A 27,442-nucleotide genomic window follows, 5' to 3' on the forward strand; every position below is an offset into this window, starting at 1 on the left:
ATCTCGGCACTCCATGGTCTCCTTGGGCTGCTGTGGAGCCGGCATTTGATGAAACCTGGATTATCTGCTGCATGTGAGGGCCAAGGCTAGACCCTGGGGGCTCCAAGAAGGCTCCCACCACCTTGGGCAGGAGATCAGCCCTGGAGCTCGGGAAACTGACACCTGAGCCCCATCACTTGCATGCAATTACAAGTTTTTGTCAGGTTGGCAACAGTAGCCACTGGTTTAGAGTTTCAGAGGTTTTTTTTAATTCCCTTTTAATTTATTTATTTTTTTTATTTTTTGACAGGCAGAGTGGACAGTGAGAGAGAGAGACAGAGAGAAAGGTCTTCCTTTTGCCGTTGGTTCACCCTCCAATGGCCGCCGCGGCGCACCGCGCTGATCCGATGGCAGGAGCCAGGTACTTATCCTGGTCCCCCATGGGGTGCAGGGCCCAAGTACTTGGGCCATCCTCCACTGCACTCCCGGGCCACAGCAGAGAGCTGGCCTGGAAGAGGGGCAACCGGGACAGAATCCGGCACCCCGACCGGGACTAGGACCCGGTATGCCGGCGCCACAAGTATTCCCTTTTAATTTTAAAATTTATTTTCATTCTATTTGAAAGGCAGAGAGACAGAGAGATGGAGCGAGATCTCCCATCTGTTGGTCCACTCTCCCAAATGTTTGCAACAGCCAGGGCATAGCCAGGCCAAAGCCAGGAGCCTGGAACTCAGTCTGAGTCTCCCATGTGGGTGGCAGGGACCCAAGTTCCTGAGCCATCACTGCTGCCTGCCAGGGCGCACAGCAGCAGGAAGCCGAATGGGAAATGGAGTAGCCAGGATCTGAACCAAGAGCTCCAATGCGGGATACAGCATCTTTTTCTTTTCTTTGTTTGAAAGAGTGAAGAGAGATGTTCCCGCTGCTGGTTCACCCCAGGCATCTGCAACAGCCAGCGCTGGGACAGTAGAGGCCAGGAGCTAGAAACTGCAGGTCTCCCATGTGCTTGGCGGAGACGTCAGTACTTGACACTGCCTGCTGCCTCCCAGGGTGTCCATCAGCAGGAAGCTGGACCAGAAGCCAAGGAGTCAGCACTTGAACCAGGCACTGTGATACGGGCACGGTGTCCCAAGCATCGCTTAATCCACTGCACCAAATGCCAACCCCACGGCTTCAGTTTTGCAAGAGGAAAGTTCTGGAGCTCAGCTGCGTGATAATGGGAATATACTCAACACTACCGAGCTGCACGCTGAGAAATGGTTATGATGGTGAATTTTCTATTGAAATTTGTATTTGTTGATTTAAAAAGCAAAGAGACACTGATCTCTATCTGCCAGTTTGCTCCCCAAATGCCCACAACGTCCAGGACTGGGCTGGACCAAAGCCAGGAGCCAGGAGCCAGGAGCTTAACCCGAGCCTTCTATGTGGGCAGCAGGAACCCTGTTACTTGAACCGTAAGATGCAATTTTTGACTATGTGTTTTTACAGCACTTTTTAAAAAGATTTATCTTATTTATTTGAAAAACAGAGTTACAGAGAGAGGTAGAGACAGAGAGAGAGGTCTTCCATCTGCTGGTTTACTCTCCAAATGGCTGCAACAGCCAGAGCTGAGCCAATCCAAAGTCAGGAGCCAGGAGCTTCTTCCTGGTCTCCACATGGTACAGGGGCCAAAGGACTCAGACGATCCTCTGCTGCTTTCCCAGGTGTGTTAGTGGGAAGCTGGATCGAAAGTGGAGCTGCCGGGCACTTTGGAATCGTGCTAAGCGAAGGCCAATGGGAGGGTGGAGGTGGAAGTAGCTCTATGAATGGGGCTCAGGTCCCTTCTAGAGCAGTTGTATGGGTGTCCCGGAGTGGCCTCTAAGAATGTTCCCTGCGCTCTCTGTGTGTGTGCGTGTGTGTCTGTCACTAGGACACCTTCCCAGGGAATGTGACAGCACTGGCAAAGAAATAGGATTTGAAATTTATGAGGCCAGAAACCAGGGAGTGGGGAATCCTTCCAAATGTTACAGCTCACAGAACATTGGTAGAGATTGTCCCAAATCTAACAGCAAAGTTAAAAGTGTGAATAACCCTACCAATGATGGATTGCAAAGCTGAAGGTAGGGGCCGGCTCTGTGGCGCAACTGGCAAAGCTGCCGCCAGCAGTGCCAGCATCCCATATGGCCCAGCTGCTCTCTGTTCTGATCCAGCTCTCTGCTGTGGCCTGGGAAAGCAGTAGAAGATGGCCTGAGTCCTTGGGTCCCTGCACCCACATGGGAGAACCAGAAGAAGCTCCTGACTCCTGGCTTCAGATCGGCTCAGCTCCAGCTGCTGCAGCCAATTAGGGAGTGAACCAGCAGATGGAAGACCTCTCTCTCTCTTTCTCTCTCTCTCTCTCTCTCTCTGCCTCTGTCTCTCTGGAACTCTGCCTTTCAAATAAATAAATAAATCTTTAAAAAAAAAAAAGCTGAAGGGAAAAAAGATTTTCAGCTATCGCTATAAGAAGCCAATCGAGATGCAAGAGACGAGACTGGACTATCCTTCTAGTCCCTCTAAGGACAATACCAGAGTGCTATCAGCTTCTCGTAAGTCAGCTAAAAGTGTGGCCCGCAGGTTAAACCATGGTTTGGATGCCTGTATCGTGTGTTGGATGTCCTGTCCGGCTCCAGGCCTGGCTACTCTGTTGCCCGTTAATGTGCCTGGGAAGAAACAGATGATGCCCTGAGGACTGGAGTTCCTGCCTCCCACATGGGAGACCCGGGGGGTGGGGGGGAGGCGGGGGGTAAGTTCTCTTGACTTCGACCCGGACCAGTCCTGGCCATCTGGGGAACGAACCAGTGTATATAATCTCTCTCTCTCTCTCTCTCTCTCTCTCTCTGTGTCTCTGTCTCTCTCTGTCTCTGTCTCTCTCTGTCTCTGTGTGTGTGTAACTATGTGTGTGTAACTATACCTTTCAGATAAAGAAGAATTTAAAAATAAATAAATACATAATAAACAAATACTTTCAAACATGATTTTGTGTCCATCACATCCTTACTTCTTTTTTTGTTAAAATAATTATTTATTATTTGAAAGTCAGAGTCATACAGAGACAGAAGGAGAGGCAGAGAGAGAGAGAGTTCTTCCATCCACTGGTTCACTCCCCAGATGGCTGCAACAGCCCGGACTGGGCCAGGCTGAAGCCAGGAGCCTGGAGCTCCATCTGGATCTCCCTTGTGGTGGAAGGGGCCCAAGCACTTGGGTCATCTGCTATTTGCTCAAGCGCATTAGCAAGGAGCTGGACCAGAAGTGGAGAGCTGGGACACGAGTCAGCGCTCATTTGGGATGCTGGCATCACAGGATCACAGGCAATGGCCTAACCAAATTCGCCACAGCACCAGCCCCAGGTCCTGGCTTTTAGAAGTCGCATGACTGGGGTGGGTAGCGCTGTGGGAGGAGGGGCTCAGTTTGAGATGGCTGCTGGACCTCCCAGGGCGGGGCAGGACAGTTGGATCCCAAGTCTGGAGTTCAGTGGGGAGTGTGGACTGGGGGTGTGATCTGGGGAGCGGGTGACTGGTATAACAGGTCGGGGGGTGGAGATTGCCCGGAAGACAGCATTAGCTCAAGAAGCGCTTAGTCTCTCCTCCGCCAATCCTGCTGAATTCCACGGGGACCCCGGCTCCATACAAAAGTGCCCACCGGGGGGCAGTCAAAGCCAACACAAGAAAGAGGACCGGGGCCTGAGTCCCAGGAACAGGGACTGGGAGGCTGCAGGAGAACTCCACCCAGCTTAGAGGACAGGATAGCTCCGTGTGGTCTCACTTTGACCTTGAGTCCAAGTCCTCCACCTGCACCAGGAGCTGCTAAGTGGCACAGTCTAGCAGACATGCAAATCGGAAGTAAATCTGGCATCGCAGGGCCATGCAGAGAGAGGGGTGGGAGGAGCTGAGCTTCATCCAGAGCAAAGAAGCCAGGGAGTAATCAAATGAGCCAGCGTTAATGAAATGAATAATATCAGTGTTTAATAAAACATCTCAGTACGTGCCTTCACAATGTATTGAGTGTTACTATTGTAGAGATTGTTTTCCATCATGAAATACAGAAGCAGCCATTGCTACTGCATTAGAAAAGGAAGGTGCTACCAGGCCGACCTAAGTCCCTGCAGGTCCCTCGAGAGGCCAGAGGGAAATAGAGATGACAGACACCAGAGACAAAACTCAGGGGCGGCTGGTGCTGTGGTGAAGCGGGTAAAGCCACCGCCAGCAGCGCCGGCATCCCATATGAGCACAGGTTCTAGTCCTGGCTGCTCCTCTCCCGATCCAGCTCTCTGTTGTAACCTGGGAAAGCAGTAGAAGATGGCCCAAGTGCTTGGGCTCCTGCACCCACGTGGGAGACCCAGAAGAAGCTCTTGGCTCCTGGCTTCAGATCAGCACAGCTCCCGCTGTTGCGGCCATCTGGGGAGTGAACAACCAGATGGAAGACCTCTCTCTCTGTCTCTACCTCTCTCTGTAACTCTTTCAAATAAATAAAATAAATCATAAAAAGAAAAGAAAAGAAAAGGAAAGGAAAGGAAAGGAAAGGAAAGGAAAGGAAAGGAAAGGAAAGGAAAGAAAAGGAAAAGAAAAGAAAAGAAAAGAAAAGAAAAGAAAAGAAAGGCAGAACAACCAAAAGAGAAGGAGAAAGAGAAACAATGAAAATCTTCCATCAGCTGGTTCACTCCCCAAATGCCCACCACAGCCAGGGCTAGGGCAGGCCAAAGCTGGGAGCCGGGAACTCCATCCACATCTCCATGTGAGTGGCAGGGGCCCAAGTATTTGGGCATCATTTTCTGCCCTCCCAGGTGTATTAACAGAGCAACAAGGACTTGAACTGGCTTTCTTATATAGGATGCTTTTTTTTCCACCTGATATTTTGTGTTTAATTTAATGTATACAAATGTCATGTGTTTCATATGTACAGATTCAGGAGCAGAGTGATACCTCCCGCCCCACCCTTCCACCCTCCTTCCTCCTCCTCCTATGCGCACTCTTAATTTTTACAAAGATCTATTTTCAGTTTACTTTATTCTCATAAGATTAATCCTACACTAAGTAAAGAGTTCAGCAAATAGCATGAAGAAAAAAGCACCATTCCTCAATAGTGGAGACAAGGGCTGTAATCAACCATCAAGTCTCAAAATACCCATTCCACTACTGTACACCACCCTGCTTAACCTGCTGGGCCACAGCGCTCGTCCTACAATGACCTTTAATCAAACACCCTAGAAATTGCAGAAGAGATCTCTGCATACCCAGGAAAACACATGCCTATCACAGATCCTAGTATGTAGTGTGGATTTTTATAGCACTACTATCTCTAGATCACCAGACCACTAAGCCCAATCTGCATTTATTTGGCAAGGAAAATTATGTTTCAGAAACTATTCCAAAGAAGTAGAAACAGCCCAGTACTTGCAATTTGAGAATGTTAAAATGCCCTACCTAAATTGGTTAAATGTCTAGGTAGGGGCTGGTGCTAAGACGTAGCCAGTAAAGCTGCTGCCTGCAACACTGGCATCCCATATGGTTCCCTGGCTGCTCCACTTTTGATCCAGGTCCCGGCTAATGTGCCTGGGAAAGCAGCAGAAGATGGCCCAAGTCCTCATGCCCCTGCACCCACATGGGAGACCTGGATGAAGCCCCTGGCTCCTGGCCTAGGCCCAGTCCAGCCCTGGCCATTGGAGTCATTTGGGGACTGAACCAGCAGATGGAAGATCAATATCTCTCTCTCTGCCTCTCTCTCTCTCTCTCTCTCTCTCTCTCTCTCTCTCTGTCTCTCTGTCACTCTGCCTTTCAAATAAATAAACAAATTTTTTCTTAAAGAAAAAGATCTCACAATTGGTAGGCTATTGGAGAAAACACATTCCATGTTAAATGTTCCTTTACAGAATCTAAAACTTCCCTGGAGGCTCAGACAATAGGCACCATAGGATGAGCTGTAGAAGGTGGGAGACTTCGTACCTGAGCACCTGCACTACGAGTGAAGAGGGAGGGCCGTGAGTCTTGGACACGCTGACTGTTCACTGTCAGATTAACGGAGGCAAGAATCGCTTCAGCCTGCTGGACACAGACGTGGTTGATAAGGAAATCTAGCCCATTGGGGAAGGAAAAGAGGCACCGGTTACTCGCCTCGAATTCCGGGATACAGAGGGATTGCTGGTAACCCCCGAATACGAACCGAGTTGCCTCTGCTGGCATGAGCTGCTCTGTCTTCGTCCCCTAAAACAGAAATGGGGTAGAACAGGAGAGACGGAACTGGGTCCCCGTGGGCCACCAGGGCTGCTTGAGGGGCTCAGCGGTAGGTGGTGTCTCAGCCTGTTGCGAGAAGGCGGGGAACACGTGGCCCGCCAGCCCTGCAGGCAGTAGCTCCTCCTGGTCTGAACCGGCACCCGGGCACCGGCTCTCGGGAGTGCCTCGCTCAGATCACAGGGGCCAGGCGGAAAGCAGCAACCCCGAATCCAACAGGAGGGAGAACCCTGTCAGGCGCGGGGTCAGCCCAGAGTGGGAAATCGGAGTCCTCGCCACTTCTGCTGAAGCGATACCCTGAGGTTACCTAAGAATCTGCTCCACAGCGGGGGATGACAAGTCAGTGCTCCAAATGGACAACAAAATGCCTCTAGCAAACAGCCAGCCAGCAGGGAGAAAACCAACAAGGGAGAATAGGATCAGAACTCAACATCTCACACATCAGAACGGGTCTCGGCACGCAGAGGTTAAAACTTCAGATGCAAAAACCCAGGGTCGGGTGCTAGGCGCATTGTTAAGATGCCCACAGCCCCCATCAGAGGACCTCGGTTTGAGGCCAGGCTCCACTTCCAATTCCAGCTTCCAGCTAATGTGCACCCTGGCGGCGGCGGGGGGGCGGGGGGGAGGCGCAGGGGGGTGGCAGGAACAGCAGGTGGTAGCTCAAGTACTTGGGTCCCTGCCATCCGTGTGGGAGACCCCCATGGCTGCTGCAGGCATTTAGAGGGTGAATCAGTGGACGGAAGATCTCTCTGACTCTACCTCTGTCTCTCTTTCTCTCTCTCTCTGCCCTTCAAATAAAATGCAAATAAATAATTTTTGTGTGAAAGTGCAAACAAAGGGAAAGGAGGAGTGAAGGGAAGCAGGTCAAGGCGGCCAGCTAAGGAACCCAAGATTTGCCCAAATAAAAAGAAGAAAATGAAAGCAAGGAGAGGCCAGCCTTGGAGCAAGCAGAAGGCAAGTGAATTCTGATCACTGTCACACACGCTGTCTCCTTGGTGGTCTCCTGCCTTCTAAAATCCAGAGGAGTGGTTTTATCAACTGTTTTATAAATGCAAGTTGTTTGATTGTTCTAGAAACATTTTTTTTTTCAAAAGATTTACTTTGTTTATTTGAAAGGCAGAGTTGTACAGAAAAAGAAGGAGAGACAGAGAAAAACAGATCTTCCATCTGCTGATTGACTTTCCAAAAGGCTGTAACAGCCAGGGCTGGGCAGGATGAAGCCTGGAACCCAGAACTCCATCCAAGTCTCCCAGAGGGGTGGCAGGGGCCCAAATACTTGGGCCATCTTCTGCTGCTTTCCCAGGCACATTAGCAGGGAGCTGGATCAGAAGCAAAGCAATCACAGCTCCATGCAGTGCTCACCTGGGGTGCCAGCATCTTAACCCACTGTGCCACACGCCAGTCCCTAGAAACATTTTAAGAAGGAGGGAACTCAAATTCCTCCCACTTCTTTAAGTGTAAAAAAAAATTTTAGGAGCTGGCACTGTGGCATAGCAGGTAAGCTGCTGCCTGCAGGGCCGGCATCCCATATGGGCGCCGATTTGAGTCCCAGCTGCTCCACTTCCGATCCAGCTCTCTATGGCCTGGGAAAGCAGTAGGAGATGGCCCAAGTCCTTGGGCCCCTGCATCCATCCGTGTGGGAGACCTGGAAGAGACTCCTGGCTCCTGGCTTTGGATAGGCACAGCTCCAGCCGCTGCAGTCATTTGGGTAGTGAACCAGTGGATGGAAGACCCTTCTCTCTCTCTACCTCTCTGTAGCTCTGCTTTTCAGATAATAAATAAATCTTTTTAAGACATTTTAAAGGGGTGAACTCAGAAAATAGTGGGATGTTAAATTATGCGTTGGACATCAGCTTACCACCACATAGGTGGGGAGTGGAGTTTATGTCCTACAACACAGAAAGTGCGCTGAGCGGCATATGGAGTTACAGTCCTGTAGCTAACACGTCATTTTCAGCCGCTTCTGCTCCCGTGTTGTTCAGGTTTCCCAAAGAAATTGCTCTTTGACCATTGCCCTGTCAGGTCAGAGTACAGCCTGCAACAGCTTTGGCCAGGGTGGTTCACTTTTCCCAGTGACTTGGTGCCTCTCCTCTGAAAGACGGAAAATGGGAATACGAAACCAACGAAGGATCCTTGAGGGCTCGGGGGCCACAGAATTCCGCTGTTCTGCTCCCTCGGCTGGAGACTCGGGAATGAAGTTTCAAAATTCCTCTGTTGCTATGGGAGCCGCACTTTCTAGCTCGGAATAGCCTGTAAGGGTAACAGGTGTGCCCAAGGTAAGGTCTTTGAATGCTGTCGCAGAGAACCTTCTGGCTTAGCCAGACCTCTCTGAGACACGTGGATATGCCGGATGAATCATCTACGAGTCTTCATGAGGCCACTTGAACCTGCTTCTCTTCATGTGGCCTTGGAGGATGCTTCCAAGAAGAAAACGACCTTGAACCAGAGATACAGCCACTTCCTGCGGGCTATCACTGCCACGTGACTCAGTCTGTCTAGGCTGTGCCTCCTCCGCAGGGACTTCGTGGTGAGCTGGGAAAATTCAGCTGCAAGGTATGAATTTAGACTACGACTTCAGGGTCAATTCAATAGCGGCATTTTGATTTTTCATTTGTAAAATAAAATCTTCCACTAAAAAAAAAAAAAAAAGAAAGAAAGAAAGAAAGAAAATGGGAGTAGGTAGCGTGCACAAGTGAAGGAGATGAAATTGTGAAAGGGTGGGGCTTCCCCAACAGCTTCTCGGCATTTGAAGAGATTGGTACTTGAAAGCCTCACGGGAAATTGGCTTCCACATTTATTCACTGGATCTCAGCCAAAAAGCTGAGAAGCAGGTGCTTCCAAACTTAGCTTCCCTTCATCTAGGACAAAGAATCTACTTCTGATCTGATCATTATCTTAAAAATAATCTGTATTTATTTATCTTCATTTTATTTGAAAGGCAGAGAGAGAGAAAGATCTCCTACCTGCTGGTTCACTCTCCAAATAAGCAAAACAAGCCGGCACCATGGCTCAATAGGCTAATCCTCCACCTTGCGGCGCCGGCACACCGGGTTCTAGTCCCGGTCTGGGCGCCTGATTCTGTCCCGGTTGTCCCTCTTCCAGGCCTGCTCTCTGCTGTGGCCCGGGAGTGCAGTGGAGGATGGCCCAAGTGCTTGGGCCCTGCACCCACATGGGAGACCAAGAGAAGCACCTGGCTCCTGCCATCGGATCAGCGCGATACACCAGCCGCGGCGGCCATTAGAGGGTGAACCAATGGCAAAAGGAAGACCTTTCTCTGTCTCTCTCTCTGTCTACTCTGCCTGTCAAAAAAAAAAAAAAAAAAAAAAAAAAAAGTCAAACCAAATAAGCAAAACAGCCAGACTGGGACAGGCTGAAGCCAGCAGCCTGGTTTCCCACACGGGTGGCAGGGACCCAAGTACTTTGATCCTTTTCTGTTGCTTTGCCAGGTGTATTGGCAGGAATGCTGGTTCGGAGGCAGAGCAGCCAGGAATAGAACTGGCACTCAGATATGGGATGCAGACCTTCCAAGCGGTGGCTTAACCTGGTGAACCGCAATGCTGGCCTCAGGGTGGGTTCAACATGGAGCGCTGTTAATCCACCTACCACAAACCCATAGGACATGAGAAGGAACTTAAATTCCATTCGAAGTGCATAAAAAGATGCCAAAATGGAGTGTCATGATCTATAACCATACTTGCTTCTTTTTTGTGTTGACTGAGCTCGAAGCGGGCCCAGGACAAAGGCTAGAATAATCCCAGTGTTTAGAAAACCAGCTCAGATGGAGGAGGAGGAAGGGGATCTGAGCGGGGGCAGCCACTGCAGGAGGTGGAAAACCAGCAGAGGGCGCCGCCCAGATGCCCAGAAAGGAGGACAAAACAGGATGGCAGATGCGGTCACCTGCGTGCGTGATGGCAGAGCTGGGGTCTGGTAACTTGGAAGTCAGGGCGACCTCGGCCATGGCAGCTGTGGAGGAGCGGCCGGTCAGAGGCCAGGCTGGGGCTGGGTGATAGATGAGTGGCTGGCAGACAAGCCACGAGATCGGCTCCTGAACTCTTGGAAGGTGGCTGCTAGGAACTGAGATGAGCTATACGTGAAAATGTACATCTGATTTCCAAAACTCAGTGTAAAAAATGCAGAAATATCAGTAATTTTTAAGAGATTTATTTATTTATTTTTAAAGATTTATTTTCTTTATTTGAAAGAGTTTCAGAGAGGCAGAGGCAGAGAGAAAGAGAGGTCTTCCATCTGCTGGTTCACTCCCCAGATGGCCACAATGCCTGGAGCGGCGCCTGGATCTTGAAGCCAGGAGCCAGGAGCTTCCTTCAGGTCTCCCATGCAGGTACAGGGGCCCAAGGACTTGGGCCATCTTCTAATGCTTTCCCAGGCCATAGCAGAGAGCTGGATGGGAAATGGAGCAGCTGGGACTCGAACTGGTGCCCACATGGGATGCCAGTGCTGCAGGCAGCAGCCTTACCCAGTACGCCACAGCACCAGCCCCTATTTATTTATTTTGAAAGTCAGAGTTACAGAGAGAGGGAGGCACAGAGAGGGGTCTTCTATCCTCTGGTTCATTCCCCAGATGGCCACAACAGTCAGCACTAGGCCAGGCCAGAGCTGGGAGCAAAGAGCTTCACCCTGGTCTCCCATGTGGGTGGCAGGGCCCAAGCTCTCGGGGCCATCTTCTGTTGGTTTTCCCAGGCCGTTAGCAGAAAGCTGGATTGGAAGTGGAGCAGTGGGGACACCAACCGGCACCCATATGGGATTCTGGCACTGTAGGTGGTGGCCCTACTTGCTGTATTACAATGCTGGCCCCCTCAGCAATATTTTTAAAACATTCGTTACACAGGGAAATTAAGCATTTTAGCGATATTGGATTAAACACATAATTAACATTATTATATCGGTTTATACTTTTTAACCTGAGGGCAAGTGTTGTGGTACAGGAGGTTATGCTGACAACTGGGACACCCATACCCTATATCAGAATGCCTAACTCAGGTACTGGCTACCCAGCGCTTCTGATCCAGTTTCTAGCAATGCACCTGGGAGACAGGAGATGATGGCCTAAGTGCTTGGCTTCCTGCTACTCACGTGGGAGATCCAAATGGAGTTCCTGTTTCCTGGCCCAGTCCTGGCTGTTGTGGGCATTTAGGGAGTGAACTAGAAGATTGCTCTCTGTCTCTCCCTCTGTCACTCTGCCTTTCAAATAAATAAATCTTTAAAAAATATTACTGTGGGGTGTGGGCATTTAGCCTTCATGTTAAGATTCCCATGTCCTGGGGTCAGCATTGTGGCATGGTGGGTGAAGCCGTTGCTTGCGACTCTGGCAACCCATATGGCACTGGTTCGAGTCCCAGCTGCTTCACTTCCGATCCAGCTCTCTGCTAAACTGGCCTGGGAAAAGCAGTGGAAGATGGTCCAAGTGTTTGGGCCCTACAACCCATGTTGGAGACCTGGAAGAAGTTCCTGGCTCCTGGCTTTGGCCTGGCCTAGAGCTGGACATTGTGGCCATCTGAGGAGTGAACCAGCAGATGGAAGATCTCTCTTTCTAACTCTCCCTTTCTCTCTGTAACTCTTTCGAAATAAATAACTTAAAAAAAAAAAAGTTTCCCATGTCACACACTACAGTGCCTGGGTACAATCCCCAGCTCTGGCTCCAGACTCTAGCTTCCTGCCGAGACAACCCCTGAGAAGCAGCAAGGTTGGCTCATGTGATCGGGTTCCTGCCAAGTGCGAGGGAGACCTGGGTTGTGCTGCTGGCTTCCAGTTCTGACCGTGGCCCAGTTCCAGCCATTGCAGCCATTTTTAGGAGTGAACCAGGGGATGGGAGCTGTCTGTCTCCATTGCAAAGGGAACCAAGAAATGGGGAGAAAGATAGAAGGGATTTAACATTGCTAATGAATCCCGCGTCCTTTTTCAAAATTTTTATTTATTTGAAAGGAAGAGAGAGGGGGCGGAGGGAGAGAGGGAGAGGATTCCCTTTTGCTGGCTCACTCCTCAGATGCCCACAACAGCTAGGACTGGGCCAGGCTGAAGCCAGGGCTGGGGAACTCAATCCAGGTCTCTTATGAGCGTGTCAGGAGCCCCGCTGGGTGATGCATCACCTGCTAGCCCCAGGTGTGCATGAACAGGAAGCTGAAATGAGGGGTGAAGCCAGGACTGAAACCCAGGCACCCTGAAAGGGGATGTGGTCACCCGCTTAACCTCTGCACCAAGCTCTTGCCCCCACCTTCTTTAACACCCCCACCCCTATGTTTTTGAGACCCACACGCAATTCCTCTGATTCTCCTCCTATAGAAAACTGCTCCTTCTGGATCTTCTCCCCAGGGTCTCCTTCCTGGCCCTGTCACTCGTATGTGAAGGAGTCTGCCACACCACCATGTAGGGGAAGGGAGGTCCAGGCAAAGGAAACAGCATGTGCAAAGGCCCTGAGGCAGGAGACTGCTTCTGTAGTCGATGGGCCAGGGAGGAAGCAGGAAGTGAGGCCTGAGCAGTAAAGTGTGTGTGTGGGGGGGAGGCTCTATCACTGTTTGCTGAGTGAGGTGAGAACTCTCTGGAGGTTCTGAATGACAGACATGGCCAAGAACAAACCACACAAGGAGGCAAGGGTGGAAAGGAGATGGTCAGTGTTGTATAGCAGGTTAAGCCGCCACCTGCAACACCAGCATCCATACAGGAGCACCGGTCCCATCCCAGAGGCTCTGCCTATGACCCAGCTTCCTGCTAACGTACCTATGCAGGCAGCAGATGATGGTCCGAGTGCTTATGCCACTGCCACCACATGGAACACCCAGATGGAGTTCTTGGCTCCCGGCTTCAGCCTGGCTCAGCCCCGGCCATCGCAGCTATTTGGGGATGGAAGGTCTCTTTCCGATTCTCCCTCTCTCTCCATCACTCTGCCTTTCAAACAACCAAGTCTTAGGAAAAGAGAGGGAGCCCAGTAAGGACCCTCTTGTAATGGTCCAGGGGTGACCAGTGGTAACAGTCATTGCATTCTCCCTATATGCTGGGGACAGATGTCTCAGGCTGCCAGGAAGGACTGGACATGGATGTGAGAGAAAGGGAGAAGTCAAGGCTGCTGCTTGGTTATTGGGAGGACAGAGATACAGCAGCTCCTGCGGTGGGAAAGGTTGCAGGATATTAGGGGGCGGGGGGAGCAGGAAGCCGCTGGAAGTGGAACAAGGCTGTTTTCGACCAGTAAAGCCCCAGAGCTGCACACTGGAGATGCCAAGGAAGCAGCAGGGTGTGCGGGGCTGGCGTCTTCCAAGCACTGTCAGGCCTGGAGGTATCAACTCAGGGGCTCTCCACACACGGCTGCTATCTACAGCCCAGAAAGGAGACAACACGACATCACCCAGGGAGTGAAGAAAGGGGAGGGGTCGGAGGGACTGAAGTCTAGGCCACTCCAGTCTCCAGGCTGAGGATGAGAAAGCCCAGCAAGGGACACAGACGAGGCATGGCCAAGGAGCCACAGGGAAATCAGAAGACCAGAAGACCGTGTCTCCAAGAGCAGGGAGTGAATCGCCGGGACAGATGCAGCCAAGAGGTCCAGTGAAACACCGCGTGCTTAGCACTGGGTCTGAGACGTGGAAGCCACTGGCGACTTTCACAGGAGAGATATTGTTATAAAGCAGGGGGGGCCAGCTCGGTGGTGCAGCAGGTTAAGCCACCACCTGTGAAGCCAGCATCCCATAGGAGCACCAGCTTACGTCTCCTTGCTAATGTGTGCGGGAAAGCAGCAAAAGACAGCTCACCCTGGCCTGAAGCGCCAGCGTCCATGTGGGCGCAAGTTCTAGTCCAGGCTGCTCCTCTTCTTTTTTTTTTTTTTTTTTTTTTTTTTTTTTTGACAGGCAGAGTGGACAGTGAGAGAGAGAGACAGAGAGAGAAAGGTCTTCCTTTGCCGCTGGTTCACCCTCCAATGGCCGCCGCTGCAGCCGGCGCACCGCACTGATCCTGGCAGGAGCCAGGAGCCAGGTGCTTTTCCTGGTCTCCCATGGGGTGCAGGGCCCAAGCACCTGGGCCATCCTCCACTGCACTCCCTGGCCATAGCAGAGAGCTGGCCTGGAAGAGGGGCAACCGGGACAGAATCTGGCGCCCCAACCGGGACTAGAACCCGGTGTGCCGGCGCCGCAAGGTGGAGGATTAGCCTATTGAGCCACGGCGCCGGCTCCAGGCTGCTCCTCTTCTGACCCAGCTCTCTGCTGTGGCCTGGGATAGCAGTGGAAGATGGCCCAAGTCCTTGTACCCCTGCACCCAAGTGGGAGACCCGGAGTCTCCCAGTTCCTGGCTTCAGATTGGCACAGCTAAGGCCATTGCAGCCAATTGGGGAGTGAACCAGCAGATGGAAGACCTCTCTCTGTGTCTCTACCTCTCATTGTAAATCTTTCAAATAAATAAATCTTTCAAAAAAAAAAAAAAAAAAGATAGCTCAAGTCCTTGGGTCCCTGCACCCACATGGAAGACCTGGATGGAGTTCTGGGCTCTGGCTTTGGCCTGGCACATTCTTGGCTGTTGTGGCCTTTTGGGGAGTGAACCAGCAAATGGAAGATCTCTCTCTCTCTCCGTGTCTCTCCCTCTCTCTGTATAACTCTGCCTTTCAAATAAATAAATAAAATAGTTTTGTAAAGCGATTAAATAAAAACCTTAGGAGGAAGTGCTGTTCTGGACTAATCTGTACCAGGTAGCCCCCAAGAGATCAGACTAAAAGTCAAAATGGAGTCACTAAGCCATCATGTGACCCTCTGAGAAGTCCAGGGTCAGCCAGCTTCCCACAGCAGGCCAGTTTCAATCCACAGAACCTTGCGATTCCTAACCAAAAAAGCAACCTGAAGCTAACCAAGCAGTCTTTTAATTATTCTATCTCCCCGTCCCCTCTTTCAAGAAAAGTGACTTTGAAAAGATCAGTCTGCCTTCAGTTCTTTGCTTCTATTCTCATCAGCCCCTTTCTGTCTATAAAACCAACTTCCAGCCGGCGCCGCGGCTCACTAGGCTAATCCTCCACCTAGCGACGCCGGCACAGACACACAGGGTTCTAGTCCCAGTCAGGGCGCCGGATTCTGTCCCGGTTGCCCCTCTTCTAGGCCAGCTCTCTGCTGTGGCCAGGGAGTGCAGTGGAGGATTGCCCAAGTGCTTGGGCCCTGCACCCCATGGGAGACCAGGATAAGTACCTGGCTCCTGCCATCGGATCAGTGCGGTGCGCTGGCTGCAGCGCACCGGCCGTGGCGGCCATTGGAGGGTGAACCAATGGCAAAAGGAAGACCTTTCTCTCTCTCTCTCACTGTCCACTCTGCCTGTAAACAAACAAACAAAAAAAACTTCCCTAACTTATGGGAGTACTTGCTCCCGGCTCCTGGCTCCTGGCTCTGGCCTGCCCAGCCTTGGCTGTTGCAGCCATTTGATGAGTGAACCAGTGGATGGAAGACCACTCTCTCTCTCTGCCTCTCCTTTTTTCTTTGTAACTCTTTCACATAAATAAAGAAATCATTTTAAAAACTGTGATTTTGATTTATTTGAAACACAGAGAGGCAGGGAGCTCCCATGCCCTGGTTCCCTCCCCCAAAAGCCTGCAACAACTGAGCTGCGCCAGGCCAAAGCCGGCAGCACGGAACTCCTTCAGGTCTCCCACGTGGGTGGCAGGGGCCTGTGGAAGGCACCGGGTCCCTGCTGAGGAAGGAACGGAAAAGCCCCAAGCCAGCGGCAGTCTGCCTGGGACGCAGATCTCCCAGATTATAATCCATGCGGCAGCAGTGGTCAGCTCCCAGCTGGCCCGCTGCCCTCACAAGGTAGGAAATTAGCCATTAGCCTGTGTGTGAGAGAGGGGCTGACAAACAAAACCAGCTGAACGAGGGATCTGTGCAAGCAGACCTGTTTGCACATTCAGTCTTTGTGTCCCAGAAGCTGGTTAGCAGGGTCCCAGTCTACCCCGGGGGCAGCTTTGGGAACTCTTCCCTGCCCCGTGGGAGGGGGTGGTGGTGGTTTGTTTGCTAGTAAGTCTCTTAGGAAGAAGTCAGATATGAGCTTGTGTGTGTGTGACAAAGGCCTAAAAGACATCTATGACCAGCATATGCATATGCATCTCAATGTTCGAATCCTGCCCTGCCCCTTCTACCCAATAACCCACCAGGTGGGGGTCTCCGCCCCTTCAGCTGCCCTGGGGGAGAGCTGGGACCACCTAACAAGGTTATGGGAACAAAGACTTTTTTTAAAGCTTTATTTATTTGAAAGAGTTACACTGAGAGATCTTCCATGCCCAGGCTCACTCCCCGGAAGGCAGCCAGCCGCCAATGCTGGGTGGGGCCGAGGCCAGGAGCCTGCAGCTTCTTCCAGGTCTCCCTTGTGGGTGGGCAGGGCGCTCCCTCCGCTGCTTTTCCCGTCTTTAGGGAGCTGGGTGAGGCGGAGCAGCCCGGCGCGCCCAAGCCACAACGCAGCCCCGAGGACGAGGCTTCTGCTGTGCGGACGCTGGTCTGCTTTCAAGGCTTGCTTCTACTTCCTCCCCTCATTCAGCGCACAAAACTCTCCATTTCCGTTCTACGGCTCCGCTCAGGCGTGGGTGATGCCTACCTTGCTACCTAACACGGCTCCTCCCAGGTGTGGGTGATGCCCACCTGTCTTAACTGCTGCACCCAAAGTCAGCCCCTCTGTCTCACAGATTTCTCTGCCTCTGATCTTGACCCGGACCAAGGACGCTTGCAAAGCCGAAAATCTCCATTCCATCACTCACCACCTTCTGAATCTTCACTGAGCCCCTGACCCTGACGGCCAGCTCTCGGCCTGCCTCTCCCACCTGCCCCAGTCTGGGAGCGCGCCCCCCCCCGCCCCCCCGCCCAAGTCCAAGATTCCCGGCTAGCAGGTGACTCAAAGTTGTGCTTCGATTCCCGCAGGGTTCTCATTCGGATGCAAAGTCCTCAATTATCGTCTCCCCGGCAACGCCCTTCAGAGTTTGTGATAAGCCTACGCTCCCGGGGCAGGAAACGTTTTAAACCGAGGAGCTGCCTGAAAGAACCAGGAAATCACAAAAAGACTCGGGAAGGGAGTGGCAACCTCAAGGACGACCCTTCGCGCCGGAGGAACCTGACCTGCGGGTGCCCCCGCCTAACCTGCGGCGCCACTACCTAGTCCGCCCACCTTGACGACTACAAATCCCAGCATGCCTTGCAGTGAGTGGCAGGACGCAGTGCCTGCCGGAACACGTAGTCCCGTTCTAGTTCAAGAAAAGCCCAGAACGCCCCATGACGTCACGAGGGCTCGGGAAAGGACTTGGGCACCGGCCCAGGGTCAAGTTAAACCTTCCTCCAGAGAGGCGACCCTGGTTTCTTTGGTGACTCGGTGTCTACTCTCAACAGGTCCCACCCCACCGGCCACGCGGACCTATGGTGTGCGTTGAGTAGCCTCTCGCGCGAATCCTCCACTTAGAGGGGAAGTTCCGGAGGAAAGAATAGTCTTCTCGGAGCGCGGGCTTGTTAGAGCAGCGGTTCGCGGGGCGCTACCCCGAACAGAGGCTGAAGAGCCCTCCGCCCTAGCAGCGCCGGTGAGGACGTGGCAAGACGGCCTTGGACCGACGCTTCCCCTTCCTCCGCCCGTCCGGTTAGAGGCGCGGGAGACGCAGGGACTGCTGGGAACGCGCATGCGCCCTCCGCGGCAGGGGGCTCCACTGCCAACGTCCGCGGGCGCGGGGGGTGTCGGGTGTCGACGGCGGCGCTTTGCGGCCGGTCGTGCGGGTTGGGCGCGGGCGCGCGGGCGGGCGGGCGCGGCGGCAGTGGCGCGCACAGGTGATTGACTGGCCAGCTGGCTGAGGGAGCGCCTGGTCCTCTTCGCTGGCAGGTGGCGGAGCCCAGTAGGGCAGCGGCGCAGGCGGCGGCGGTGGCGGTGGCGGCGACGGCGACGGCCGGGCTGGGGAGGCGCTCCTTGGGGCAAGGCCATGGCCCCGCGGCTGCAGCTGGAGAAGGCCGCCTGGCGCTGGGCGGAGACGGTGCGGCCCGAGGAGGTGTCGCAGGAGCACATCGAGACCGCCTACCGCATCTGGCTGGAGCCCTGCATCCGCGGCGTGTGCAGGTGAGGGCCGCGCACCGGGCCTGCGCCCCCCCTCCCCCGGCGCCGGACCTTGGAGAGCTGGGGCGGGGTGGGGGAGGAGGCCGGCAGCCCCGTGCGCGAGGAAGGGCGAGGGTGCGGGTCGCCGGTCCCGCCGTCCGGGCGCCCCGAGGGGACGCAGCCTTCCCGGGCTCGGAGCGGAGGTGATGCTGCCCAGAGCCCTTTAGCGAAAGCTCCGGGGTCTTCTCCGAAAGATGGCGGTGGGGATGGTGGAAGGTAGGAGCCAAGAGCCGAGCAGGCGCCGCTGGCTCGCGTACGTGGGCCGCGGCTCCGGGGCAGCTTGCTGGACGGGAGCCTCCGCTCGGCGAATCCGCTGTCGGTGCGGACGCCGAGGCCCCGGCCGCCGTGGGGCTGTGGGTGCAGAGAGCTGCTTGTGGGGGCCTGCGTCATCGGTGCCTTCCGCCCCGGCTGCCCGCCTCCGGCCGTGGCGAGCCGGCCCCGCGTCGGCGAGGGGCGAGGTGGGGCCGTGCGCGTGCCGCCCTCCGCTTCCTGGCTTTCGGGTCCGCGCCGCGGTCCCCGGCGTGCTGCGGAGGGGACGGGGCCGAGCGGGCTCCGAGCAGGTGGGAGTCGTGGTCTCCGGCTTTGCAGCCAGGTCTGCTCGCGGTGAAGCAGGGGCGGACGCTTCCACCATGCAGCGAGCGACTCCAGGCTCTGGCCGCCTGGCTCCAGCCCTGCGTACTGGGGTGACAAGCCCGCGTGCAACAGAGCTTGAGTTGTGATTGGCACACCGTACACCTCACCCATGGAAAGTGCGCAACCCAGCGTGTTTGGGTTTTTTTCCCGTATATTCCTAGGGCTGTGTACCCATCACCAGTCTGATACTGGGATTTTTTTCCCCTGTACCCATTGGAGCAGCGCTGAGTTCTCCCGCGTCCTCCCCATCTCTAAGCAACTGTTGATCCTGCTCTCTGGGCATTGGTATGGGTGGGCTCCCCGGCCGTGTGGCGGTCTGTGACTGGCTCCCAGAGTTTTGCAGGCTCATCCGTGTTGTAGCAAGCGAGTATCCGTGCTTTGTAACATATGGCGAGTAACACTCCGGGTCCCGCCCTCGCCGCTCAGGGCTGCTGTTGCTACTTCAGGCTGCTGTGGACGTCGGTCCGCGCGTTTTTGTTGTGCACCCTGTCTGGTTCTTTAGGGGACGTGCTGAGGGTGGACTTGCTGGCTCCTGGTGACTTTGCTTGACTTACTGAGAGCTCAGACCACACAGCAGCAGCACCATCTCCTGTTCCGAGCAGTTTGCAGGGGTTCCGCTGAAGTTCCTGCACCCTCTCCCAGGCTGATTCCGGGCGGGAGAGAAGCGCCGGCTTTGTGGTTTTGATGTGCCTTTACCTAATGAGTGGAATGTCATTTCTTGTGTGTGCTGGGCTATTTTCATGTTTGTTATTGCCAAATAATACCCATTGCACGGCTGTATCTACCGTGTTACAGTGTATGCCCGTTCCGTAGCTTGGTGGACAGTTGGGCCCCTTGGCTTTTATGAATAATGCTGTTTCCTACATCGGAGTGCCAGCCGTTTGTTTGCCTGTCTCTCGGGTTTGTACCTAGGTCACGTGGTAAGGCCGCTTAACAACTTGAGGGTGTGTCATTGTTTTCCGAACTGGCTGCCCTGTTTTACTACTCTCCTGTAGGATTCCAGCTTCTTCCACATCCTCACTCTCGCTGTCGTCTGCCTTTTGTGCTTTTGCTTCCCCTTTCCCAGATGACTGATAATGTGGAGCTTATTGGCCATTCATGTTTTCTTTGGAGAAATGTCTATTTAAATCCTTTGCTCCTGTTTACATTGGTTTCTGTTATCACTTTTGAGTTGCTGAGAGTTCTCCATCCTGGATTTAAGTTCCCTGTTCGCTGTGTGGTTGGCTGGTGTGTTGACAATGTCCTTTGCAGTACGAAGGTTTTCATTCTGATGAAGTTCAGCTACTACAGTGGGGTGGTGATAAGCCGCGCACCACTCGAGGTCTGAGCAGTTTAAGATACCAGAGCAAGCTCTGGTCCTACTCACTGCCTCAGCGCTGCCATTTCTTCAGACTCTTCAAAAAGAGATGGAAGAATGTATCATAATCTTTTCTTGGTTTGCTGTGAGATGCCAGAGCTGAGGGGATGAGGAGTTGGCCACAGGCATAGAATGGACTGCCATTTACATTTCTGAAACTGCTTGGGACAAAGTCCTTTGCCCACAGAATCCTGCAAACATCCCGTGTCTTAATTTTTAGATGAGACTTGGCCAACAGTATAGGTCGGGACGAGTTCTTCACAATAAAATTGTTGACTGATTTTCCATTTTTATTCACATTGCTAAATTGACCTTCAGAGTGGTGATCTCACTTTACCAATGTTGATAGGGTGTCTTGTTTTCTCGTAGCCTCACCAGCACAATGCATTTTATTCTGTTTTTAAAAAGACTTATTTATTTGAAAGGCAGAGAGACAGATATCTTCCATCTGCTGGGTTACAACCCAGGTGGCTACAACAGCCAGAGCTGGGCCAGGCCCAGTCCGGAACTTTCTTTCCCTCCCTCCTTTCTCTCCCCTCCCCTTCTTCCCCTCCCCCTCCCCTCCCCTCCCCTCCCCCTCCCCTTCCCCTCCCCTCCCCCTCCCCTTCCCCTCCCCTCTCCTCCCCCTCCCCTCCCCTCCCCTTCCCTCCCCTTCCCTCTCCTCCCCTCTCCTCCCCTCTCCTCTTTTTTTCTCTCAGACACAGAGTCTGACAGCAGTTGCTTTCTGCTGGTTTTCTTCCCAGATACTCCCGATGGCTAGCACTGGGCCAGCCTGAAACTGGGAGCCAGGAATTCAACCCAGGTTTCCCGTGTTGGTGGCAGAAACTCAGTCACTTAAGCTCTCACCTCTGCCTCCCAGGGCCCATATCTCAGGAAGCTGGACTTGGGAGCCAGAGTCAGGAATTGAACCCAGGCACTCATTGTGGGGTGCAGGTGTCCCAACCAGCGTCTTAACTGCTAGGCCAGCTGCATGCCACACACTTTCTTATTTTTAAGATTTATTTATTTATTTGAGAGGCAGAGAGAGAGAAAGAGATCTTCCATCAGTTGGTTCACTCCCCCAAATGGCTGCAATGGCTGGAGTTGATTCTATCCAGAGCCAGGAGCTTCTTGTGGGTCTCCCACCTGGAAGAAGCTCCTGGCTCCTGGTTCCGGATCAATGCAGCTCTGGCCATTGTGGCCATCTGGGTGTGAACCAGCAAATGGAAGATCCCTCTCTCTGCCTCCACTTCTCTGAGTAACTCAGACTTTCAAATAAATAAATAAATAACTAAATCTTTAAGGGAAAAAAAAGGCTGGACTGATTTGTACTTCCAGCTGTGTATAGATGTCTTTTTTTTTCTCTAGAAACAGCATGCAACTGTTACCAAATTAAAATATCCCAAAAAAGGAGCATTCTAGCTGGTATTATGCTAGTTTAAGATACTTTTAGGGCTTTATAGCCCCAGACCAGAACTCTAATGAGAACCAGGAGGCCTCATTATGAAACTTTAAAAAATTTTTTAAGAACTTTAAAACTTTAAAAAATTTTTTAAAAACTTTAACACTTTAAAAAAATTTTTTTACATGTATTTGAAAGGCAGAGGAAGAGAGACAAAGATTGATCAATCAGTTGATCAGACTGCCATCTGTTGGTTTACTTCTCAAATACCCAAAACAGCCAGGGCTGGGCCAGGCCAAAGCCAAGAGCCAGGAACTCCAGCTGGGTCTCCCACATGGTGGAAGCACTTGGGCCACCATCAGCTGCCGCTTTCCAGGATGAATTAACGGGAAGCTGAGTTGGAAGTGGAGTAGCTGAGACTTGACCCAGGCACATCCCTGCTGAATCTCCGTAGTGGGCCCATCTGAACTTTATTCTCCTAAGCTTTACTGATGTTTCATTGACACCTTCTTTCTAAGATTTTTTTCTCATGTCAAAGTCTTAATAGTATTGGTTCCTTTTGCCATGTTCCCCTGCTGCTCGGACCAAGTCAGGTCAATCTGAGTGTTTTTTTTTCCCCAATTTTTAAATTATAAAATTTTTTTGAGTTTAAAAAGAAAATATTATGGCAAATTTTAAACAGGATGGTACAGTGAACCCTCTTATTCATCTTGAGGTTACCGACATGAGCTGATTGCGCTTTTTCTTCTGATGCTGTACTTTTCCTGCCTAACCCAGCTGTAACCTGAACGTTTCCAGTTCCGCGTGTTACTTGGTGTAACAGGTGTTACTTGCTACATGAAAGCGGCACCCTGGTCTGCTCCTGTGCAGTGTGATGTCTTTGCTCTCCAGCACGCTGACACCCGGAGAAGGAATCCTCCTCGGCTGATTGTTGAGTGACAGGGAAAACCCTCCTTAAACCCAGGCCCACAGCTAGCCACTGCTACTATGTGTATCGAATAGTGTACAGTGTAACTGTTCTTTGAAATTCTTTTCTCTGCATGTATGTGAAGTTCAGCAAATACTTACTGGGTGCCTCTTACATAGCTCACTGGAATAAGTGTTAATTTATTCACATTTCTTTGGCACCTACTCTGGGCTTGGTAGTATTCTAGGGTGACTCTGGGATAAAATACTGGAAATTAAATTCTCTTTATGTCTTGTATATTTTAGATACAAGACAGATACACAGCACAATTGTTATTTTACAGAAACAAGAGGGTCACATTTCACACTTTTTTACAACCTGTTTTTATATAATATGCCTTTTTCCACATTAGTGTGCATAGGTCAACCTTATTTAAGATAAATTTTACTGTGTATATTTCAGGTATATAATGTGATATTGATATGTGTAGATAGTGAAGTCAATTCTATGAAGAAGTGAATTGGCATCCATCTCACATTTACCTTTTTGGTTTTTATTTTGTGGCAAGAGCTAATCTAGGCTTTCAGCAGGAATTTCAGACACACACCTGCCTTTCTGGTAGCTCCGTGATATTTTGTTGTATAGAGGTAGTAGCTGCACTGTGATTTATTTAGCCAATCCCCTGTTGCTGGCTTGTTACAACAGACAATGCCACTGTAGACGTCCTTGTACCGGGATGGTGAGTGTTTTCACTTAGGCTGCAAGATGAGCAATCCGGGGGCAAAGATAAACTTTCGATAGACTGGAAAGGTTTAAGGCCGACACCTGCAGTAAGTGACCTTGTTACCCACCCACAGCATTCCTGTTCTTAACACCGTTGCAATTAGTGGAAATTAGCAGTTGGGGGCAGGTGTTTGGGGCAGCAGTTAGGGCTGGACTTGGGATGCCTGCCTCTTACATCAGAGGGCCTGGTTTGAGTTCTGGCTGTTCTGCTTCTCGCTCAGGTGCACCTTGGAAGGCAGCAGGTAATAGTTTAAGTACTTGAGTCCCTGCTACCCACATGGGAGACTCATATGGAGTTCTTGGCTCAGTCACAGCCGTTACAGGCAACAGGCATTTCAGGAGTGAACCAGTGAATGGATGATGTCTCTTTCTCCACCCCCCTTCCCTTTCAAATAAAATGAATATTTAAAAACAGTCTTATTTTCACTTTTTTAAAAAAGATTTATTTTGAAAGGCAGAGTTACAGTGAGAGGGAAACAGAATCTTCCATCTGCTGTTTCACTTCCCAACTGCCTGTAATGGACAGGACTGGATCAGGCCAAAGCCAGGAGCTTCCTCCAGGTCTCCACGTGTGGATGGCAGGGACCCAAGCACTTGGGTCATCTTCTGCTTTCCCAGGCACATCAGCAAGGAGCTGGATTGGAGGTAGTACAGCCAGGACTTGAACCGGAGCCCATATGGGATGCTGGCACCATGGGTGGTGGCTTTACCTGCTATATCACATCACCGGCCCCCTTACTCAACCGTTTTTTGGGTTGATGGTGGCATTGAGCATCTTTTTTGTATTTACTATCCATCTGTATTTTTTCCTGGGAGTTGTGTTCTGGATCCTTGGCCATTTTCACTAAGAGATTTATTTGGAAGAGTGACAGAGAGCTTTCATCTTCTGGTTCACTCCCCAAAGGACTAGCAGCAAAGATTGGGAAAACCAGGAGCCAGGAACTCCATCCCGTCCCTGACATGGGTGGCAGGAGCTCAGGTACTTAATGCTTCCCCGGTGCATGAGCAGAAAGCTGAGTTAGAAGTGAGCAAGCACTCTGATGAAGGATGCAGGTCACCCACTACAGTGTTTGCCCCGTTGGCCTTCTGCTCTTTTTAACCTACTGTACCACAGTGCCGGCTCTATGAACGTTTTTGCTATCTGCACATAGGAGGGAACTTTTTGAAGTAGCTTCATATGTAGTTGGTGCTGCGGCTCACTAGGCTAATCCTCCGCCTGCGGCGCCAGCACCCCATGTTCTAGTCCTGGTCGGGGCGCTGGATTCTGTCCCAGTTGCTCCTCTTCCAGTCCAGCTCTCTACTGTGGCCCGGGATGGCAGTGGAGGATGGCCCAGGTGACTGGGCCCTGCACCCGCATGGGAGGCCAGGAGGAAGCACCTGGCTTCTGGCTTCGGATTGGCGCAGCACGACGTCCTTAGCAGCCATTTGGGGAGTGAACCAACGGAAGGAAGACCTTTCTCTCTGTCTCTCTCACTAACTGCCTGTCAAAAGAAGTGGAGCAGCCCAGACTTGAACTGGCACTCATGTAGGATGCCGGCACTGTAGACGGTGGCTCAGTGTTGGCCCCAGGAGTTGTTTCTTACAGAGAATGTGAGAATGGGATGATGGTGACAGAGGAGGAGTGAGAACTCTCAACATAACTTTTTAAATCAATTTCACACATAAAAGTTACTTTTTTTTTAACCCGAAAAAAGAAACTTGTTTCCTTAAATACTCAGTCTTAGGCTTTCCTGAAACAATGACAATAAAAAAGAGAATGTAAACTCTAGGTTCTGGTCGCTGACCCCCCCAACTGCACGGTGTTTTCCCTCTAATATTTCAAATAAATAAAATACTTTCCTTTTTTTTTTTTTTTTTTTTTTTTGGACAGGTAGAGTTAGACAGAGAGAGAGACAAAGAAAGGTCTTCTTCTGTTGGTTCACCCCCCAAATGGCCGCTAAGGCCGGCGCTGCTCCGATCTGAAGCCAGGAGCCGGGTGCTTCCTCCTGGCCTCCCATGTGGGCACAGGGCCCAAGCACTTGGGCCATCCTCCACTGCCTTCCCGGGCCACAGCAGAGAGCTGGACTGGAAGAGGAGCAACCGGGACTAGAACCCCAGGTGCCGGCACTGCAGGCAGAGGATTAGCTAAGTGAGCCGCGGCACCAGCTAAGAAATGTCTTTATCGGTCCCTAAATGCTTTCCCATTTTCATTTTTTTTTTAAATTATTTTTTAAATTATTTGAAAGGTGTAATGACACAGAGACAGAAGGAGAGAGACCTCCCACTGCTAGCTCACTCCCTAAAGGACCACAACAGCTAGGGTTGGGCCAGGCCGAAACCAGCAGTCACGAACTCCATCTGGGTCTCCTGCATGTGTGGTGGGGACTCAAGTACTTGAGCTATCACCTGCTGTCTCCCAGGCAGGTTAACAGGGAGCAGGAGTAGAAGTGGATCAATCCAGGCTCCAATACAGGGTGCCCCAAGCAGCAACTTTACCCACTGCACCACGCCACATACCTCTCATTTTTACTTAGAGCAGTCAGAGCTTTCCACAAAAGGTAAAATTACTTAAAGTGAACTGTCTGCTCAGTGCATTTTTTTTTTTTTTTTTTTTTTGGATAGGCAGAGTTAGACAGTGAGAGAGAAAGACAGAGAAAGGTCTTCCACCAAATGGCCGCTACGGCCAGTGCTGCGCCAGGTGCTTCCTCCTAGCCTCCCATGCGGGTGTAGGGCCCAAGCACTTGGGCCATCCTCCACTGTCTTCCCGGGCCACAACAGAGAGCTGGACTGGAAGAGGAGCAACCAGGACTAGAACCCAGAGCGCTGGCCTGCTCAGTGCATTTTAATATATATACAACTCCCATCAAGGTGGATGTCAGACTCCAGAAAGCTCCATCATTCTCCCTTCCACTTTTAAAATAATTTTTATTTATTAAAATTTATTTATTTATTTGAAAGACTGAGTTAAAGAGAGATATCTTTTTTCTGCTGGTTCACTCTTCCAGATAGCCGCAATGGCTGGAAGTCAAAAGCTTCCTCTGGGTCTCCCACATGGGTGCAGGAGCCCATGCACTTGGGCCATCTTCCTCTGCTTTCCCAGGCACATTATCAGGGAGCGGGATTGGAAGTGGAGCAGCTGGGACTTGAACTGGCGCCCATATGGGATGCTGGGATTGCAGGAAGTGGCTTTTACCGCCTATACCACAGCACCGGGCCCTCACCCATCCCTTCCTCTTATTTCTATCCTCTGTAGGTTTCTTTCTGTGTAAGTTTTGCCTGTTCTTGAACTTCATATTAATGGACCCTAAGCAGTTATTCTTTTGTGTCGGTCTTTTTGCTTAACATAGTATTTCTGAAATTCGTCCATGTTGCATATGTCAGTAGTTTGTGTGTGTGTAATTCTACATTCTAGGATGTGAATATATTTGATAATTTTATTCTGTTGACATTAAAAAAATTTTTTTTTGAAAGACGAGAGAGAGAGAGAGAGAGAGAGAGAGAGATCTTGCATTCACTAGTTAATTCCTCAAATGCCTGCAGCAGGTAGGGCTGGGACAGGCTGAAGCCAAGAGTGCAGAACTCCATCAAGGTCTCTCACATAGGTGGCAGGAAACCCAGTTCTTGAGCCATAATCTGCTGCCTCCTGAGTGTGTATTGGCAGGAAACTGGATCGGAAGTGGAGTAATCAGGACTAAAACTCCAAAATGGGATGTGGGTACCCAGGCCACCACTTAGCTCAGTGTCATGTCACATTTGGTAGTTGTTTACAGTTTTGCCTGTTGTACATAAAAGCTGCTGTCCATGTTCGTGTACAGTCCAGAAACTTACATTTACCCTTCCTGGGTCCTCATGCACAGTTAAACTGCATGGATTTAGCATGGTTTAGGAAGTCTGTTTCCTGTAAATGAACACTGGGCTCATTTTCAGTCTTCGCTGTTACTAACTGCCCAGAAATAACTTTCTGTTTACGCTGTTTTGTGTATGTACAGATATACTCACAGTTGTGGAGCGGATCCCCCTTTGGGATTCAGGGTGGAGGGTAAACAAGCTGGTAGTGTTGCTGCATACCAAACGCTGCCCTTCATAGAGAGCACCCC

The 27,442-nt window shown here is 51.5% G+C and overlaps 1 protein-coding gene across 9 annotated transcripts in view; it reads left to right on the forward strand.

The window, feature by feature from the left end:
• Positions 1-17,464: 17,464 nt before the first annotated feature.
• Positions 17,465-27,442, forward strand: part of USP48 (ubiquitin specific peptidase 48) — an 83,113-nt gene continuing 73,135 nt past the window's right edge. For 7 of the 9 annotated variants that reach the window (XR_016210218.1, XR_016210217.1, XR_016210219.1 and 4 more), the window contains exons 1-2: positions 17,465-17,592; positions 18,039-18,269. Coding sequence is in view for 5 of the 9 variants with exons in the window: in XM_008265728.5 (XP_008263950.2) it covers positions 17,588-17,592; positions 18,039-18,269 (236 nt within the window). In the remaining 4 variants the exon portion in view is untranslated. Of the gene's footprint in view, positions 17,593-17,660; positions 17,802-17,894; positions 18,270-27,442 lie in introns of those variants that run through there. The other 2 variants (XM_089299217.1, XM_089299218.1) reach the window with 2 other exon arrangements.

The sequence above is a fragment of the Oryctolagus cuniculus genome, chromosome 7 (genome assembly GCF_051225735.1).
Source record: "Oryctolagus cuniculus isolate XC-2025 breed Fujian yellow rabbit chromosome 7, ASM5122573v1, whole genome shotgun sequence".
In the NCBI taxonomy this organism is placed as follows: domain Eukaryota; kingdom Metazoa; phylum Chordata; class Mammalia; order Lagomorpha; family Leporidae; genus Oryctolagus; species Oryctolagus cuniculus.